General features: G+C 40.4%; 3 protein-coding genes across 3 annotated transcripts in view; 2 read left to right on the top strand and 1 right to left on the bottom strand.

Moving 5' to 3' along the window:
- Positions 1 to 653: 653 nt before the first annotated feature.
- On the bottom strand, positions 654 to 2,732 carry klhl31 (kelch-like family member 31; the record flags this gene model as incomplete). The annotated part of the gene is made up of 2 exons (XM_080550349.1): positions 654 to 1,386; positions 1,558 to 2,732. The coding sequence occupies 2 exons, from the start codon at positions 2,730 to 2,732 to the stop codon at positions 654 to 656; spliced, it is 1,908 nt and encodes a 635-aa protein (XP_080406475.1).
- A 2,331-nt stretch (positions 2,733 to 5,063) lies between these two features.
- On the top strand, positions 5,064 to 8,966 carry eloal (elongin A, like; the record flags this gene model as incomplete). The annotated part of the gene is made up of 9 exons (XM_080524881.1): positions 5,064 to 5,141; positions 6,292 to 6,348; positions 6,505 to 6,617; positions 6,726 to 7,497; positions 7,601 to 7,691; positions 7,815 to 7,982; positions 8,077 to 8,174; positions 8,459 to 8,639; positions 8,869 to 8,966. The coding sequence occupies 9 exons, from the start codon at positions 5,064 to 5,066 to the stop codon at positions 8,964 to 8,966; spliced, it is 1,656 nt and encodes a 551-aa protein (XP_080381007.1).
- A 5,258-nt stretch (positions 8,967 to 14,224) lies between these two features.
- The window catches only part of LOC308161301 (leucine-rich repeat-containing protein 1-like), a 33,149-nt gene continuing 29,616 nt past the window's right edge, over positions 14,225 to 17,757 (top strand). The window contains exon 1 of the mRNA XM_080535299.1: positions 14,225 to 14,737. Coding sequence (XP_080391425.1) covers positions 14,579 to 14,737 — 159 coding nt within the window. The 5' untranslated portion in view covers positions 14,225 to 14,578. The remainder of the gene's footprint in view (positions 14,738 to 17,757) is intronic.

The raw sequence follows: 17,757 nt of genomic DNA, 5'->3' as shown, positions 1-17,757 counted from the left end.
AACTTTTATTTGTATAGCACTTTTCCTGCAAACGTTGCAGCTATAATATACAGTGTGTTTAGCTTTATGTATCATTACAACATGGGTTAATTGCATGTGTTTGTCCTTGAAAAATATCTTATCCTACAAATAACGCAATTACTACAGTATTAGCACATAAGCACATTAAGTAACTAAATGATATTGTAGAATAATGGCTAAAGGCTGAGGGGAATAGGTCTGTTGCAACTATTGTGGCTGAATTGGCCCCAAAAGAAAACAAATGATGTCTAATCTTCATGCTAAAACATTCACTTTGACACAGTGCATTGACTTTCTCTGTCAAAACCATAATGTACAGTAACACAACAAAGATAGCTCTGAGTATATCCGTTTGACTATCAATGTTTCCTTCATACCCACTTCATTTGTCTCACAGCTTCACATGAAACAACCTAAATTCATGTCAATAATTAATGATTGGCCTCAATTTAGCAAACATTTGTATGTCCTTAGTTTTCCTTCCTAATTGAGAGTATGCTAGGTAAAACATATATTTTGCACAAATACATTTTCTGCATTGAAAGCCATGAATGATTCTCTGAAATAGACTGGCTGTTGGATTTTTGGTCTTGCTTAAATTAGCAAGTGAACTTCAATCTATCTGCATTAATTTACATGCTGACTGGCGCAGATGAAACTGAGCTGGCCCTAGACTCTCGTGTTTTGGGTGTGGGTATAGTAACAATACAGCATGAGATGCCAACTGTAGCTTCTGGCAACTCATCATCCTCGGTCCATTCATTGAGGTCTGGGTTATACACCTGGATGCACTTCTTGTACTTTTTCTCAATCTCGTTCCAGCCTCCCAGGAGGTAGATCTTACTATTCAAGGTGGTGGCACCAGCGGTGCTCACTCCTGTGTGGAGGGGTGCAGAGTAGCTCCACTGCCCATTGTGAGGGTTGTAACACTCAACTGGTAAAACATCCACCCTCTCTCCACGAGCACCCAGCTGACTTCCACCAATCACATAGGCTCGGTCTCCCACCGTCACAGCAGAGTGCCAGCCTCTAGGGGTGCTCAAACTGTTCTTATCTGACCAACTATCAGTGGAGGGGTCGTAAGAGCACACTGCCCTGGAGTAGGCATTGTTGATGTAACCACCGGATACAAGGATCTTGCCATCAACAACAGTGCTGGCATGGCAGCATCGTGGCACATCCATTGAGGCTTTCATCTGCCATTGGTTGGAAGACGGCACATAGCACTCCACTGTGGCCTGACAGCCATCAGAGTTACGACCTCCCACAGCAAACAAGAGACCATTGAAGGTGTTGAGACTGAAGTGGGTACGCTTCTGGATCATGTTGCTCATATGAATCCAAGTGTTGAATCGAGGATCATACCTAGTAGACAGAAACATATTGTAAACATATTGTTTATTCGTTAAAAAAAACACTCCTTATTATTGTCAACATTAACATACCCATAAGTAAATATGGGTCACACATGAATTGTCATTGCATAGTAATGGAGCTGATTACCTCAAATATGCAAATATTCAATTAAGTCCTCACCTGCAGAAGTTGCTGACAGCATGTTTAGCCTGGTTCCGGGCATCATTCTGATCTTCACCACCAGCAACGTAGAGGAAGCCATCCAAGACGGCCACACACTGGTTGAAGCTCTTAGCAGGCATTTCTGTCAGCCTATTCCATACATTGTCGCAATCTCTGTAGAGAACTTCCTTACTGAGAGACTTCTCCGTTAGGGCTGGTCGTCCACCCACTGTGAGCAGGACCCGAAGGCCACCACGCACCTTTGTTCTGCGGGACTGCAGGATGTTCTGTTGGTATGGCAACAGATGGTAATTCATGGCATCAACCAGCAGACGATGGCACTCGGGGTCCTGCATCATCCTAGGCACACTCTGGACATGATTCACCAGGTCCATTGCAGAGATGGTTCCAAAGCGGATGTTGCTCAGAAGATCCGGGGCATATTTCAGCCTCTTCTCGTCCACGTCTAACCACTTCATGGCTGTCTGGAAGGCTGTGATCTCAGAGGGCAGCTGCAGGCAATCGTCAGTGAGGAAGTCGCAGATCTGCTCATACGTCAGCTTCAGGAACTGCTCCATCTCAGAGAACTCAATGAAGTTTTCCCGCATGAACTTCTGAGCAGCCACCTTGGTGTCTTTGAGGTTGTAGGTGTCTGCGATGTTGACGACATACATACAGTTCTCTGTGCTGAGCTCCTGCATGAGGAAGTCGCTGCACATCTTCACAAGGGTGTCGATCTGCAACAACATGGCTGCTGCAATAGTGCTTCCGATGCTGTACAATGACAGGGTTAGTTTCCCCGAGTAGGCATAGGTGATGACTGTTGCAAGGCCTACAGGAGACAGCTCGTTGAGGTCAATCTTCTGGAGGGATGAATCCTTCTTCAGCATTTTGTGAATGTATTCACTGCAAGAGGCCATTACAACCTTATGGACATCAAAGGACTTTGACTGGGTGGCGACAGTCAGATCACATAGGAAGCTCTCCTGCCTCATCGTGCTTAGACCCTCCAAGAGGTTGGGAGCATACACAGAGTCAGTGACTTCAGTTGAGATGCAGCTGAAGCCATTTCCTCCGTCCAACAGGGTGTTAAGCCCATTGATCTTGTTGACCGGGCTGTCGTCTATTATTATGGTCATTTCATTGATATCTCCTTTATTCTTTTTTGTCGCCTTGTTCCTTTTGGGTGCCATGGCTGCAGCAGTGGGTCGTCACAGCCCAGACCTACGGAGAATGAAATCAGAGAGATATATGTCAGAGATATGTGATGAGATATAATCAGATCAAACCTATATTAATTCAAAACTCAATGTGGTATAACATGTATAACAATCAGATAGAACCCCCCCCCACCCAATATATTTAGATATTTTCATAATAATTCAAAGAAAATGTATTAGTGACTGTTGTGAAAAAGGGGAGAAGGGTTTCTCTTCCTCTATTCTCACCACGATGACGACCCTGTACTGTTGTCAAACAATTAGGTACCTATGTACAATTATTGTACCTTTTGTATTGTTTATGTAATCCTGTGTTTTGTATTGCAGAACAGGAACTTGCTGCAAACCAGTTTTAAGTCAGGCCAGTCAATTAAAATCTGTAATGTTACGTTTAATCTTTTCCTGTATAATAATAATAAAAGAAATAAAAGAATAATAATATAGCCCTAAACCTAACATACCGTATATAACTTATTTCTCCCAAATGTGTAAAAAATGATAGTAGGCCTACGCTTAGATGCCAGAAGTGATGTTAGCCTAAGTGACCACGTCAACATTCCTGTCCCTGCATCTGTCACAATTTATCAGTCCCATGTCCAGGAATAGCAACACCCGGAAAGTTCACCCATGACGTTCCTTTTATAGACTTTGTGTCATGAAGACTAGGCCTAACGTCTCCGTTAGTTAAAACCTCGTTAATTCAGAATATTTCCACAGTTATTATAAGTCCACAGTTATGTAGGTTTACCACTCAATTAACAGAATGTTATATTACTGTAGGTGATCTGGCTACAATGTAAAGGAAAGAGCTTAAAACATATTTAGCCTACGACTACACTAGTATTACAGTAGATGATATTATGATTATTATGGTGAATGTGTCCAGTTACTTTGAATACAAAAGCCTCCAATTATAGCCTGACTTAAAATCTCTCAAACCAACTACCATTCAATTGTGTTACAATGAATGACAAACTGTTCAACCGTAGCCTATCCATGCTATAGCCTTCTATAACAGATTCGTTTTCTTTTTGGACAGACACACTTGAATGTGCAGATGGCATGGTCTAAACGTGAACTTTCTTACCTATTTGGAAGTTGAAGTCGGTGTAAAATGGACTGGCACCTCCCGGCAGTGTGCAGGAGAGAGAGAGAGACGCGCAGGAGGGAGAGAGAAGAGACTGGCTAATTAACTCCTCCTAGTCTGAGCGTATGCGAATTGAAGTATTGCGCAATACGTGTGAGGGCCGGAGTATGGGGCATCTGTATGGAGCTATTTTAGTGCCAACACAAATTAAATTGTATTTGACAGATTGAATTGAATCTGAGCACAAACTGAATTGTATTCGACAGATTGAATACCTATTGAATACCTACCTAGCCCAGAGTCCCCGGATGAGTGCCTCTAAAACTGAACTCGTATTTTGAGAAAAACTGATTTGTATTTTGAGAACTGAATTGTATTTTGAGTAAAACGGAATTGTATTTAGAGAACTGAATTGTATTTTGAGAAAAACCGAATTGTATTTAGAGAAACTTAATTTGAAAACTGAATGAAAATAATGAAAACTGAACTGAATACAATCCAATCTGTCGAATACAATTCAGTTTGTGCTCAGATTCAATTAAATCTGTCAAATACAATTCAGATCTGTGAAATACAATTCAATTTGTGCTCATATTCAATTCAATCTGTCAAATACAATTCAATTTCTGATGGCACTAAAATAGCTCCATACAATACGTGTGAGGGCCGGAGCATGGGGCATCTGGAGCCATACCCCTCCTTACCAAATCCTATATACTAACAATAGTCCATTGACTTGTAACACGATAGCTGGGATCGTTCTTTATAAAATTGTCTCCGCAATAAATCTCTCTAATTTGCGGTAGCCTACTTTTTATATTACAGCTTTTTAAAATATGTATTTTTAAGGTGTCTATAGCTTTTGTTTGCATTCGGTTATTGCTATATCCTTACATTCAATTTAATTTAATTTAACATTTAAGTTACATAGGCTACACATAATTTTTAAATTATTATTATTATTATTATTATTATTTTTAATTATTATTTACATTAATATGGTTGTTATAGTATTCAGCGTGATTTAATTGGCTCTTGTAGCCTTGTTAGGACAACGGGTTTAGGCAGGAGGGTAGGATAGAGGCATCACGCACGGGACATCTGATTACAATGACACAGGGCCTACCTCTTTAAAAGCATATTTGAGAACGGAGAACGCCCCTTATAAAAAATGAGTTACGTCGCAGCCGCAGGTGTCCGGACGCACCGGGACAATCATGACGGCGTCCTCTGATGTGTCGCAGAAAGTGTTGCAGTATAAACTTCAGCTCAGTGAATCGACAGAATCAAAGACGGTATTTTCATACGTATTATTATTTATTTTTGCACAAATACAAAAATCCTAGACAGTTATATATTTACACTTGGTTAAAGGTTAACATGTGATATTGATGTGTAGAGTGAATCACATTAGGCCTATTGACATGTTGCTATTCCCTGCCATGCAGTGTAGAACATTTGTTTCACCAGAACTTGATGGCCCTATTGGACACAGTCGGCCTACACTAAAACAAATGTCCAATTTCCCATTCCTGGGAAAAGTTTGAATTCTTTAACATGATGTAGTCCAAAGCTGTCATGAATGTTTGATGTATGAGTGAGAGGACATTAGGCTGTACATATTTCCAATCACAATTTGTGTAGTGGCTGTATGCCTTTGCACACTACACAACACTACACACAGACAAGTTCTCACTGTCACCCTGCAGCCTGGGCCACACCAGTGTAGGGTTCAGGGCTGTGAAATGGGTGGAGCTGCAGTGCTATAATTAACAACCCTCCCAGTTGCTGCTTATGGCCGCTATCAATCAATTCAACACTTGTAAGTTGTGGAGCCTCTCAAGTGTGATTTTTAGGTGAGATAATTATAAATGTCATGCTTGGCTCAATCATGGTGTTAAAGCCTTTTTCAGGTGTATGTGTTGTATTTCTGCCTGCTTGTTTGACCTCTGTTGCTTACTGCACCTAGTCCAGGCTGTTTTACTACAGAGGTGCTGGCTTCACCGTTGCCCATTTATAGTTCGTAGTAAAATGAGTAGCCTAGCTCAGCGGGGGAGATCACCATACTGTACATACCTCTTGCTTTGAATGCACATTCAGCAATCCTGGCTTTCTAGTGAAGCGAAAAAAAGGATTACCATATCTGGCGCGTGTCTGTCTGTGTTCTGGTGACCTAGGCTGACATTTCATGTTTTGTCCATTTTCTTTTCTTTTGTTTCAGCATATTCATGTCTACATGATAATTCATTTTAATTCATCTTGTAACTATAGTTGTAGTTGACTTAATTGATTAGCATGTAATTTGATCCATATCATACTACTGCAGAATGTCATTAGAGTTTTCTTTTCTTTTTTACACAGATTGGAAATGAGGACTAATGTTTGCATTATAATGGCCCTAATGTTAGCTCCCAGGAGCTTATGGATTTGTGTTTCTTATTCCAGGTCCTGAGAATCTTAAAGATATTACAGGAATTTGATATAACCCCAGACATTCTTGCAGTAAGACCCATGCTTTGTGTTTTCCATAGAAATATATAATTATAAATATAATTCATGTTCAAAACTCATATGAAGAAATGCAAAAGGCATACATACTTGAGTTGTGAGCTGCTTTCAGTGATTTGTATTCAAATGTACTCTGTTTATCCTGGTTAGGAGACTGGCATTGGCAAAGCTGTTAATGCTCTGCGAAAGCATGGGGATGCTGGAGAAGTCGCCAAGTCACTTGTTAGGAACTGGAAGAAATTGGTTCCCAATCATCCATCCAGGTATGGTGTACATTGCCTGGTCATTTGGAATCATTTGTTTGACGGTTTAGTCCACTTGCTCCCTTTTGTTATCTCCTAATATGGTGTCTGAATGTCCCCCTGATACAGCCATGCAGCGGAGGGTCCGGCCTCACAGAGTGAGTGTTTGAAACAAAAACATTCAGCGGAGTATTTGAAAACTGAGGACCAAAGTCAAAAAGCTCTGAAAAAGGATGAAAACCCAGATGTTTCAAAAGGGGACCCCTGGAACAGTGAAGACAAACACCAAGAAGGGAAGAATGAAGATGTTAAGTGTGAGGGCAAAATATCCAAGAGCACCCATAAGAAATCCAGGTCCACCAAAGAATCTAAAAACAATTTAGATACTGGAGGGAAATGTGGGGCGAAGAGAGATTCCCGTAGAACATTTCTTGAATCACCTTCAAAATCGGCTGTTGAAGTGCCTTCAAAATCTGAAGTTGTCAGCAAAAGGACATTGTTTGACCTTGCTAAAGACCAAGGTGACAAGAAATCTGCAAAAGTGAGTAATGACTCCTTGACGTGTGATGGAAAGAAGGGGCAACAAAGTGAAAGGAAGCAGGTCTGTCATAAAAACAAAGAAATGATGACAGATGAGGGACAAGCAAAACAGATCAAAGAGAAAAGAGCTAAGACTATGAATAAAGGCAAACAAATTGAAAATGGCCTTGTGGATCCCTCTACGTCCTTTGAGTCCTGTTTGAACTATGACCTCAAAGCACCTAAGAGGAAGAAAAGATCTGATGAAAATAAAAAAACTTTAAAGAAATGCAAGACTTTTGAAAATGGAGAAACACCACATACCACAGAATCTATTAAGGAGTTGCATAAGGTGGTAGAGGACTTCCACCCTTCCAAAACGGTAAGTTTTACATGGAATATACGATTCTTGTTCTGGCATTGCAAATCAATACTGTCACTGATTGGTCATGAATAACATGGCTATCATTTTACTGGCTATGAAGGGGTCTGTGGTGGACTTACTAAACATTCCATTGCCCAAATATCTGCCTACATTTGATGAGCCCTCCAGCTTCCACTACTTTGAGAGCAAAAGTGAGTGAGTCAAATATGATGTAACCCTTCAACATCTAGGTATGCTATTACACATTGTTTTGTGATAGTTGATTTGCTATATTCTCTGGATATTCTAGCCATAATGCATGGTTTTCCTTTCAGCTGAGAAGGTCGCTGAAGTGTCTGATCTCTCTGAGGAGGCCCCGATCTTCACTGGCCAAAGGCTGAACACGAAGATGCTGGTCTACTCTGGAGCTAAGACCCCCTTTCTGCCAGCCATGATGACCTTGTACCAACAATGTATCCGTGCTCTGCAGAAAAACATAGACGGTCAGTATGGTGTTGAAAAACCTTCTCTCATTTAAAAGGTGGTAATGTAATGTACCTTTTAGGTGGTATATTTGGGGTCTTTCTCTCTTCTCAGTGCTGTATGAGTTTGGAGGGGCCCGGTTTGAAATCATTGAACCAGTATTGAAAGGCTGTAAACCAGATCAACTGCTGCTTATTGAAGAGAGCAACCCGGTAAGAATCTAGGTTCTACCTTAGCTGATTTGAGGAGGACTGTGTTAAAACGCTTGTACATCCAAATTGTGAATTGATGCTGTAAAGAGCTCCATTCACTCTAATACTCAATCCTAATGTAACTTAATTTGATCTGTTGAACATAATTCATTTGCTGGGCAGTTTTATATAACAATATTTCTTTTTTATGAATGTTGAACACTGATTTGTAAGGCTGTACTATCATTATTATTGAACCTCGTTCTACAGTAAGCAGGCATTGTCATTGTTTTGTGTTTTCACAGGTGTACATTGGATTGACTGATCATTTATGGGAGAAGCACTGTCGGAAGGACTTCAGGGATCACCAGCTTGAGGCGTACGAGTGCTGGAGAGAGATGCACCATAGGCTTAATAAGGAAAGGGAAAGGAAATTCAAAACACTGACCAAAAGCATTGTCACTGCCCATTCTAAGAAATCCAAAGGTCTGTGTCAAGTTTAAATTCTGTTAAGCGCATTTTATTCTCTGACAATGTGGATGAGTGCTAACCTATATTGTTATAATGCTCTTTAATCTGTCAAATCTTAATTTGTGAAATCATTATTGTTTTGGGACAGGTGAAACAGTAGCTAACAAATCTTATGTATACAGCCATTGATTGAAAAATGCTAATGCTCATATTATCACCTTTGAACTAAATTCTCCTGCTCTAGAAAGGACTTGTTTGGCCAGTTGTTATAGTGATCTGACCAAGAAGGCTCATAAATACTGGGTTAACATAGACCTGGCCATCTGTCCCCTGGCCATCTGAGACTATGAATAGATTTAAAGTGAGGCAGGCTACAGGGTTAAACGTGAGACCCTGACGATCCGTGAGAGCCACTACTGACCTTGCAGGACTGGAGATAATGTTGTAGAGTATAAAAAGTAGAATGCAACATTTTCCTATTAGGCTCACTGTGGTTTAAGAACTATTTGCATTAAATGTGGACAATAATGAATGATGCAATCTCCCCCTTTGATCCAGGCTTGCATTGGTTTGCTTTTAGTCTTATTGACATTCCACACGGTTTAACATTCTACTTGTTTTTAAAAGTGTTTTTCCTGTTCCTTTTTCTCTGCCTCACAGCTCGACAGGTGAAGCTGGTGTTTCTTAATAATAAGCCGCACAGACATGCGCAAATCCAACAGGAGATCCATGGAACCATTGGGGCTATGCTGCAGCCTCATACTCTAGACAGGCCCAGGTTTGTTCCTTCCAACCACCCTGTCCTTCTGTGAATGACCATCCGCTTGTTAAGTGGTGACGTGTTTCCGGGTCCAACGTTGGCTGAGGCGCTGTCTTCGAAATGCCGAAATAATAATTAATTATATTTATATAGCGCTTTTCCGAGGCTCAAATACCCTGACAATATGGAGAAAACGGGAAAGTGTTGTGTCCCTTGTTGTATGAATAGATCCGAGTCTAAAAAACGATTAAACTGTCATTCTACCGCTGTAGTTCACAGGTACTCTGGTGGAGGGAATTTCTGGTTTGGACTCGGAAATGGCTAAACGTCACTTTTGACGTCAGACTTAACAAGCGGATAGTGTGGATACCCAGAATCTGTTACTACATAGTTTTGCTTATAAACAGGATCGTCTTTCTGAGACCGTCCCTATAATCTCTAAGTCGCTTTGGATAAAAGCGCCTGCTAAAATCGTAAATGTAAAAATGTTATTGATGCTGTGCATTATTGGAATACTCGTTCCAAACGCTGTGACAACAAAAAATAATAGTTAAAACATTTTCATTGGAATACTCTTCCACACATGAAGTATGAAACGTTAAGTCTGAGTTAGTTAAGTTGAAACTCTTTTGGGGGGAATTTGTCAATGTGGTGTTTTATCATGAAATGCGATTAATTGTAAATGATCACAGAGCACAGAGGAATGTAAACAAAACAAAAAGCTAATTGATTAATCATAGTAGCAATGATTAAGAGAGTACTGCACAGAGAGTCAAAAGTAAGATTTGAACCTCTGTTGGGAAGGAGTGTCTTTTAAATAGGAGTGGTACTGCTACACAAAGTTATGGCATTAAATATTGCAGATACATGGTTTATTTAACAGTGTTAATGTTTAAACTTTTAAGGCCCTTTTCTGATTTCCATAAACACACAAACACCATTGTTATGTTCCCTCTGTTAATACTACTCTCCCAAATGAAAATGTTCAGCAACAGTAGCTAAGCAGGGCCATAACCTGTCAGAGATTGATGCGATAGTGCAGGGTGAAATGCCTTTGGCGTGAGGTTAGGCGAGAGTAGGGATCAGGGCAAAGTGCCAGATAAACTGGTTTCAGTCTAGTAGTTAGAGATGGAGCTTGTGTCCTCGGTCAGATGTTGTTAACAGTCCACCGGTAGTGTACACAGCCTTCACTGTGCCTTTGTCATCTGTATCTGAGCAAGTTATATACGGTATCAGATTGATCAACAGATCAATGTTGCAGAGATAATGTTTGCAATTTTTCACAGGATTTGACACTTTTAAATGTACAGTTAGTATCATTGTGAAAGAAATGTTCTTGTTAAATCAGTTTCAAACAATTCAGTTATGTTTTGCTTAAACATGCAATATGTAACATCCAAGCTTTCTTATGGTTGTAATGACTATGTTTAGTCGGTAGTGACCACGGAATGAGATTCCTTCAATGAAATATTTCATTATGAACTTGTTTTAGTCTCGAAAAGCATTTTCTAAAATGTTGTGGTGGTGGTGGTGACACAGGTTTGTTTACCACCAGGGTGTTCTAGGGGACTTATTTTCACCTTTCTGTCTCTGGTGGCTGCCTCTTCAAATCATGCACGCATGCAGAAACATAACAGCTAATCTGACACTGCAAGTCCACTGCAAGTCCATTATATTATTAGTAGTTTTGTTATTAGGGTGGATGTTTGGAACTTTGAGCTGAATTTCACAGCCAGAGGTGGCAGATTTCCAACAGACTTATGTACAACTCGTTTAACCGTTTTATTTATTTTAGTTTTTATTTTATTTAAACCAAGGTGTGTTATATTCGGATTTATCCTTTGTTGATCAATCAAAAAAAGGAATCCAAAACCATTTAAATGGAAACGTTGTTTTTCCGAAATAGGCAGCCTACAAAAAAATGAACGGATTGCTTAATTTCACAGTTTCTGTGTTAGTAGGGTCATCAGATATCCAAATGTATAGCACTGAAAAAGTATTTTTTTCATGATATGGGACCTTTAAACCATTTGGTGTGTGGTGGCCTGGGAGGGTGTTGGTGAGGGCATGATCCGCCCACATGTAACACTAGATGCATTTCTCTCTCTCTCTCTCTCTCTCTCTCTCTCTCTCTCTCTCTCTCTCTCTCTCTCTCTCTCTCTCTCTCTCTCTCTCTCCACAGTGTCAAGCCTCAGAACAACAGAGCAAAACCGAGCTATAGTGCGCCTGGCAAGGCCATTACTAGCTCTGGTACCAGCCAAGTACAAGACCTCTGCAAAAAAGGCAGTGAGTAGAACTGTTGGACATAATATCTTGTTAGCAATAGTTTGGTGACGTGCTTTTAAGAGAAACATTTAGGAAGAGCAACATGACTGTGGTCAGACTTGAGATCCATGTGCTTAACTCTGTGAAATTCATTAATTGGCGTTAATGGGAGCGTAGTGGAAAGATGTGTCCTAAATACTGTTGAATTTTAACACCGGTATCCATTTTTACCTCAGTTTATCTGATCTTGTTTTCTAGTCAGGAGGCTTGTTGCATTATGCTAGGCCCTCTGCTCATGATAATAATACAGACGTGGATGAAATTGCACTCCTCCCATTTAGTGTTGGCAGCTGCTGTAACCCAGCATTGCCTAGGAGGAAGCTGTGTGTGTGTGTGTGTGTGTGTGTGTGTGTGTGTGTGTGTGTGTGTGTGTGTGTGTGTGTGTGTGTGCGTGCTTAATATATTGCAGAATTAAATTTAACCTAGCAGGTGTTATAGGCAGGCTCCCTTAAGTGGAGGAGTTGGGACAAACTGCATGGTGTTGGTCTGCTAGATTAAATCTGCCTTGTTAAACTGCTAGTTTAACAGAACATTTTCAAGAAAGAATCCCATGGACTCTCTCAATCAGTTTATTAAATGACCTTTATGACTCTCATCCATGTATTTTTCTGTTCTCACATAGAAATTAATGATAATTAAAATGATCATTTAATAATGGAAAATGAAATCTGCTCCAATAACTTTTGTTGTTTCTCTTGAGGAATGGCACCTATGATGGCAAAGTCCTTGAAGGTCTTCCAGAAGCAGTTCAGACATAAGCCGTTCAGAAAAATGCCTTAAATTGTGGAGAATTATGGTTCATTCCAGAGCCATAGATGTACAATTTATAATATGGCACTTGTTTATACATTCCATTTATACGTTTGTTTGTCTATGTTGCTGGTTAAATGATGTGTAAGATATTTCTTCTAAAAGAGATCTATTTTTGTTTGTTTGTTTAAATTGTCAGTGAGGGAATTACACTGATGGTAAAGTCCTTGAAGCTCTTCAAGAAGCACTTTAGACGTAAGCAGTTCAGATGAATTACATGTATAATATGGCACTGGTTTATACATTCCATTCGTAGTAAAGTAAGTTCATTTACCATGATACACTTGTTTGCCAATGTTGCTGGTTAAATGGTGTAAGATATTTGTCCCAAAAATATCTATTTTTGTTTGTTTAAATTGTCACTGAGGGAATTACACTATTAAATATGTTGCAAACCACATTATTGTTGTTGGTCTTTCATTCACATTTCTGGACATGTGGGAGTGTCCTGTCCATAGGCTGTATGAGGTCCTGTCATTCATTTAGTAGGTTTCAGCTCCCTCTACTGGACAGTAAGAAAATGACATGCACATGCAAATGTGATGTCAATGAATCCAGTGGCCACTACTGCATGGAGCAAAAGAGGAAACTCTTATAGTGGCTTAACGCATTATAATGTATTTAGTTATACCCTAAATCATTTTTGTAACATTCTGTTTAGTGTTTTGTATTTACCTAAATGTCTTAAAGTAACATTTGATCATTGATCACTCATTGGAGGTTCGCCAATGACAATATTGATCTTGGTCATAATTGTAAGCGTTAACTTTAATTGAGACAGAATTACCCTAACCCTACTCGTGTAGGACTTTAAATGTTTTTTAAATTCATATTTGTATAGCTTGTCACTGGTTGAAAAATAAATAGTTTACTACATGGTGTGTTAGTTCACTAGTTTTGTATCTAATGAATGCATCTTCCCTGCAGCCTTCATAACTTTTCATAGCTAGACAATGTACGATGTGTTTGTAATTGTTGCAGCCAGGACATTTGAGTTTTGTGGAATACCTTTTGACACTCACTATTCTTCTGTAACAGTACAGGCTTTGTGGGTGTGGGAGTACATAAATATACCTAGACTATAATATCTTGCTCATCTAATAAAAAAAAAATCTAATTGGTAAACTCCTAAGTTGGTAATGAATTTCCAGTTTATACTGACGTTTAACGGATTTGGTGTATTTCATCATAGAACCTATGGAGGACCAAGTCTGTCAAAATTAACAATAAATATATAGACACATGTATGAACAAATAAATGAATGTGGAAAACAAAGAATGAAAGTGGAAAACAAAGAATGAATGCGTAAAAGAAAAAATAAATATAGAAATGTATTTCGTTATACTGTGTGTATTCATTCATTTATTTGTTCATACATTCATTTATGTATCTATATATTTATTGTTAATTTTGACAGACTTGGTCCTCCATAAGAACCTATACTTGTTGTATATTATTGTATATTGGCCTACATTTTGACAGCTTCAGAGGCTAAAAGGTCACTGACAGCACCACACTATGAGGCGATGCTTCCTGGCTTCTGCTTTTCCAAAGGGAGGGGGGGGGAGTGAAACAAAAGGGAGGAGCAGTCAGGAATGGTGACGTCAGATCGGAATGAGGGAGTGAATGTTCCGGGTCAGAAACTGGAACTGGGGAGGAAATTAACTCTGAGAGCAGGAAAGGAAAACACACGAAATAAACACATCGAAAACAGAGATGTGAGCCGTTTTCGAGAGCAGATTTCGCGAACTACCAACATACATTCCAGCGACGACGTGTGGTTTGAGGGTCCAACTCAACAAACACAAATCAGGTGCCAGCGCTCCAAAGTATCCAAAGTGGGAGATAGATAAGCGACGATCGCTTTGCTTTTGTTTTTATTCGAACAACAACAGAAAGGAAAAGCCTTTGCTTTAACAACTTATATAAGACAGGATATTCGGACAGGTATTCGGTTCTACCCTTTTGTTTTTATTCCACGACTTTTTAATTAATTAAGGATATTTTTGGGGAATTTTTTCAAGAGCGGATTTTTGCCATTACTCCGTTTACTCCGTAATGTTTCACTGTATCCCCCTGTGGCGGTGCAACCGTCACGTGGAGATGATCGATAAGCGCCACTGTTCTCTGCTGTACGTCCCCGACGAGATCTACCGCTACGGCCGGAGTCTGGAGGAGCTGTTACTGGACGCCAACCAGCTCCGGGACCTGCCCAAGGTAACTAAGCAGCATTGGTTAGTTAGGTAACATAAACCTGTCTGTACACGAGAAGTCAGTTCACTGATTAGGTTTACCGTGGTGACGTGCAAGCAAGCAAAAACACTACATGTAAACACTGCAATGCAATCAATAACACACGATTTACTTTGTTGTTGTTGATGTTGAAGTGAAAACTAGTATCTTCGAGCATGTTGCGTTGGTGCAGGTAGTACCTCACACTTGGTAGGAGAGGGGGGAGATACACAGAGAGATAGAGAGAGGGAGGGATGGGAGAGAGAGGGAGGGATGGGAGAGAGAGGGAGGGATGGGAGAGAGAGGGAGGGATGGGGGAGAGAGAGAGGGATGGGGGAGAGAGAGGGAGGGATGGGGGAGAGAGAGAGGGATGGGGGAGAGAGAGAGGGATGGGGGAGAGAGAGAGAGAGAGGGGGAGAGAGGGAGAGAGAGGGATGGGGGAGAGAGAGAGAGGGAGAGAGAGAGGGAGAGGGAGAGAGAGAGAGGAAGAGGGGGAGAGAGAGGGGGAGAGAGAGAGGGAGAGGGGGAGAGAGGGAGAGAGAGAGAGAGAGGGAGAGAGAGGGGGGGGAGAGAGAGGGAGAGAGAGAGAGGGAGAGAGAGGGAGAGAGAGGGGGAGGGAGAGAGAGAGAGAGAGACAGAGAGAGAGACAGAGAGAGAGAGAGGGAGAGAGAGAGAGAGGGGTACACCTGCAGATACAGTGCGTTCAGTCGTGGGAACCAGGCCACGCACGTCGCACAGGAATGTTTTAACTTGGACTGTTTTGACGTTAGTCTACGCTGCTGTAATGCACGACACAGCAGGCTTGTCAATGTTGCCACTCAGTTTCCTAAGCATAAACATAATGCATATTTTCATGTCATTTCCAAAACCTGACCGCAGAAGCCCTACTCAGTGATTTCTGTATCGGGTGACCAACAAAACTAGCCGGATAAGCATCATGCCCTATGCATTCCTATGTAGTGATGGTCAGAGACTTTGCCATGTATCAAAATAGAAATGACCCCCCGCCAAGACACAGTTTGTGTCGATGATTCGTGGGGTGGTTGTCCCCATTGACGGGGACTGCGTCAAGTTTGCCACATTTCTCTTGGAAAGTAATTTAATAGCAAGTAAAAGTAAGTATAGCCTTGAGAACCGATGGTTCTCGAGCCTAATGCCCCATAGGGCAGGAGCCTAGTGTGAGGCGGCTTGATGACAAGTACACCCCCTGGACATGACACTGGTATGTCGCATGGTCTTACCCCCAATCCGACCCTTAATGCTGAGTGCTAAGCAGGGAGGCAGGTACCATTTTTATAGTCTTTGGTATGACTCGACCGGGGATCGAACTCACAACCTCCCAATCTCAGGGCGGACACTCCAACCGCAAGGCCACTGAGCTGGATTTTCATGGCGTTTTTTCCAGGACGTCATCTCAACGAATTTTTCATGACCTGAATACAACCGTCTGTTTTAGGTCACCAAAAAGTAGTTGAGATTATTCAATTACACAGTTATACCTTGTCAATAGAACTTTGCAAAACTTTAACACTTCAAAAACAGTTAACAGAGAGAGTGAGTATACGAATTAGCTTTCATTCAATAGCTTCTGATCCTGCTAGATTGAGGAGAATACGCCTGTGTGCGGGCTGGCTTTTTCCCATCCAAATACAACTTGACATACAGAAAGTCATCATACCCCTTCACTGTTTCCACATTTTGTTGTGTTATAGACTCAATTTAAAATTGATTAAATAAAAACATTTCGTCAATCCACACACAATACCCCATAATGACAAAGTGAAAAAGTTCAATTTCTGTTTTCTTTTCGAAAAATCATCAACTAATTACTCAATAAGTTGAATTGAGTCAATCTTAATGCAAGGATAATAGTTCATGTAATTTTGGAATCAATACCGTATCTTGGTTTTTATTGGGTCTCTGATTTGCATAGGAATCAGTTACACACTGTGTGGATCAGGCTGTCATTACAAACTGAGCAAATGGAGAGGAACGAAACTGCTCAGGAAAGCGACCCTGAGCCCTGGGGACACTTACAAAACTCTACAAAGTTGAATGGTGGAGGAGAGGAAAATGCACAGTCGACGGGATAACATAATCTCGGTCACTCTACAAAATTGGTCTGTAACCAAGTGGCCAAAAAGAATCCCTTAATGGAAAAATAATCTATCGCATAGCCATAATTGTGTTTGCAACAATGAATCCAAGTGATACAGCACCACAGAAAGTGGCTGGATATGTGTTTATTTGGTTTTACTAAAGCATTTACTTTAGTGCAAATCTAGCACATCCAATGCAGTTTCTGCACCATCTCGTGTGAAGATTAGTGGTAGCTGCATCAAGTTATGGGTAGCCTATATTTGTCACTGGCAGGGACTGAGGAGTTTGTCAGGATCAAGAGACAATTATACAATTTGCTGAGTTGGTAGTGACATCCTAACACAGTGTGTAAGTGATTCCTATGCAAATCAGAGACCCTATAAGAACACAGATATTCATTCCAAAATTACATAAACTATTATCCTTGCATTAAGATGGACTCAATTCAACTTATTGAATGATTTGTTGATGACATTTTAGCTTTTTAGCTAATTGCACATGAGGTAGGCCTATTTCTGTGTTTCAATTTGAATACATTTGCAGAAATCTCTAAAAACCTGTTTTCACTTTGTCATTATGGGGTGTTGTGTGTGGAATGATGACAACATTTGTCTATTTAATCAATTTTAAATTGAGTCTATAACACAACAGAATGTGGAAAAAGTGAAGGGGTATGATGACTTTCTATAGACACTATCCATTCTTATGATGGAAGAAAATTGAGAAATGCATTTCATTTCATAATCACTTAATTATTCATTAACTTAATTTCCCCAAAATATAGACCCTTAGCTTTCATTTGGCATAGTGAATACTGAAGGCACGAGAGATGAGCACCGATACATTGAAGTAATGCAGTAAGCTTCAGAGAAGAGCCAAGTCAGAGCCAATGACTGTTTGAGTTT

The sequence above is a fragment of the Nansenia antarctica genome (assembly GCF_963989245.1).
Source record: "Nansenia antarctica genome assembly, chromosome: 1".
Classification (NCBI taxonomy): domain Eukaryota; kingdom Metazoa; phylum Chordata; class Actinopteri; order Argentiniformes; family Microstomatidae; genus Nansenia; species Nansenia antarctica.
The sequence above is the reverse complement of the archived record's forward strand: the minus strand, read 5'-3'. Positions and strand labels throughout refer to the sequence as shown.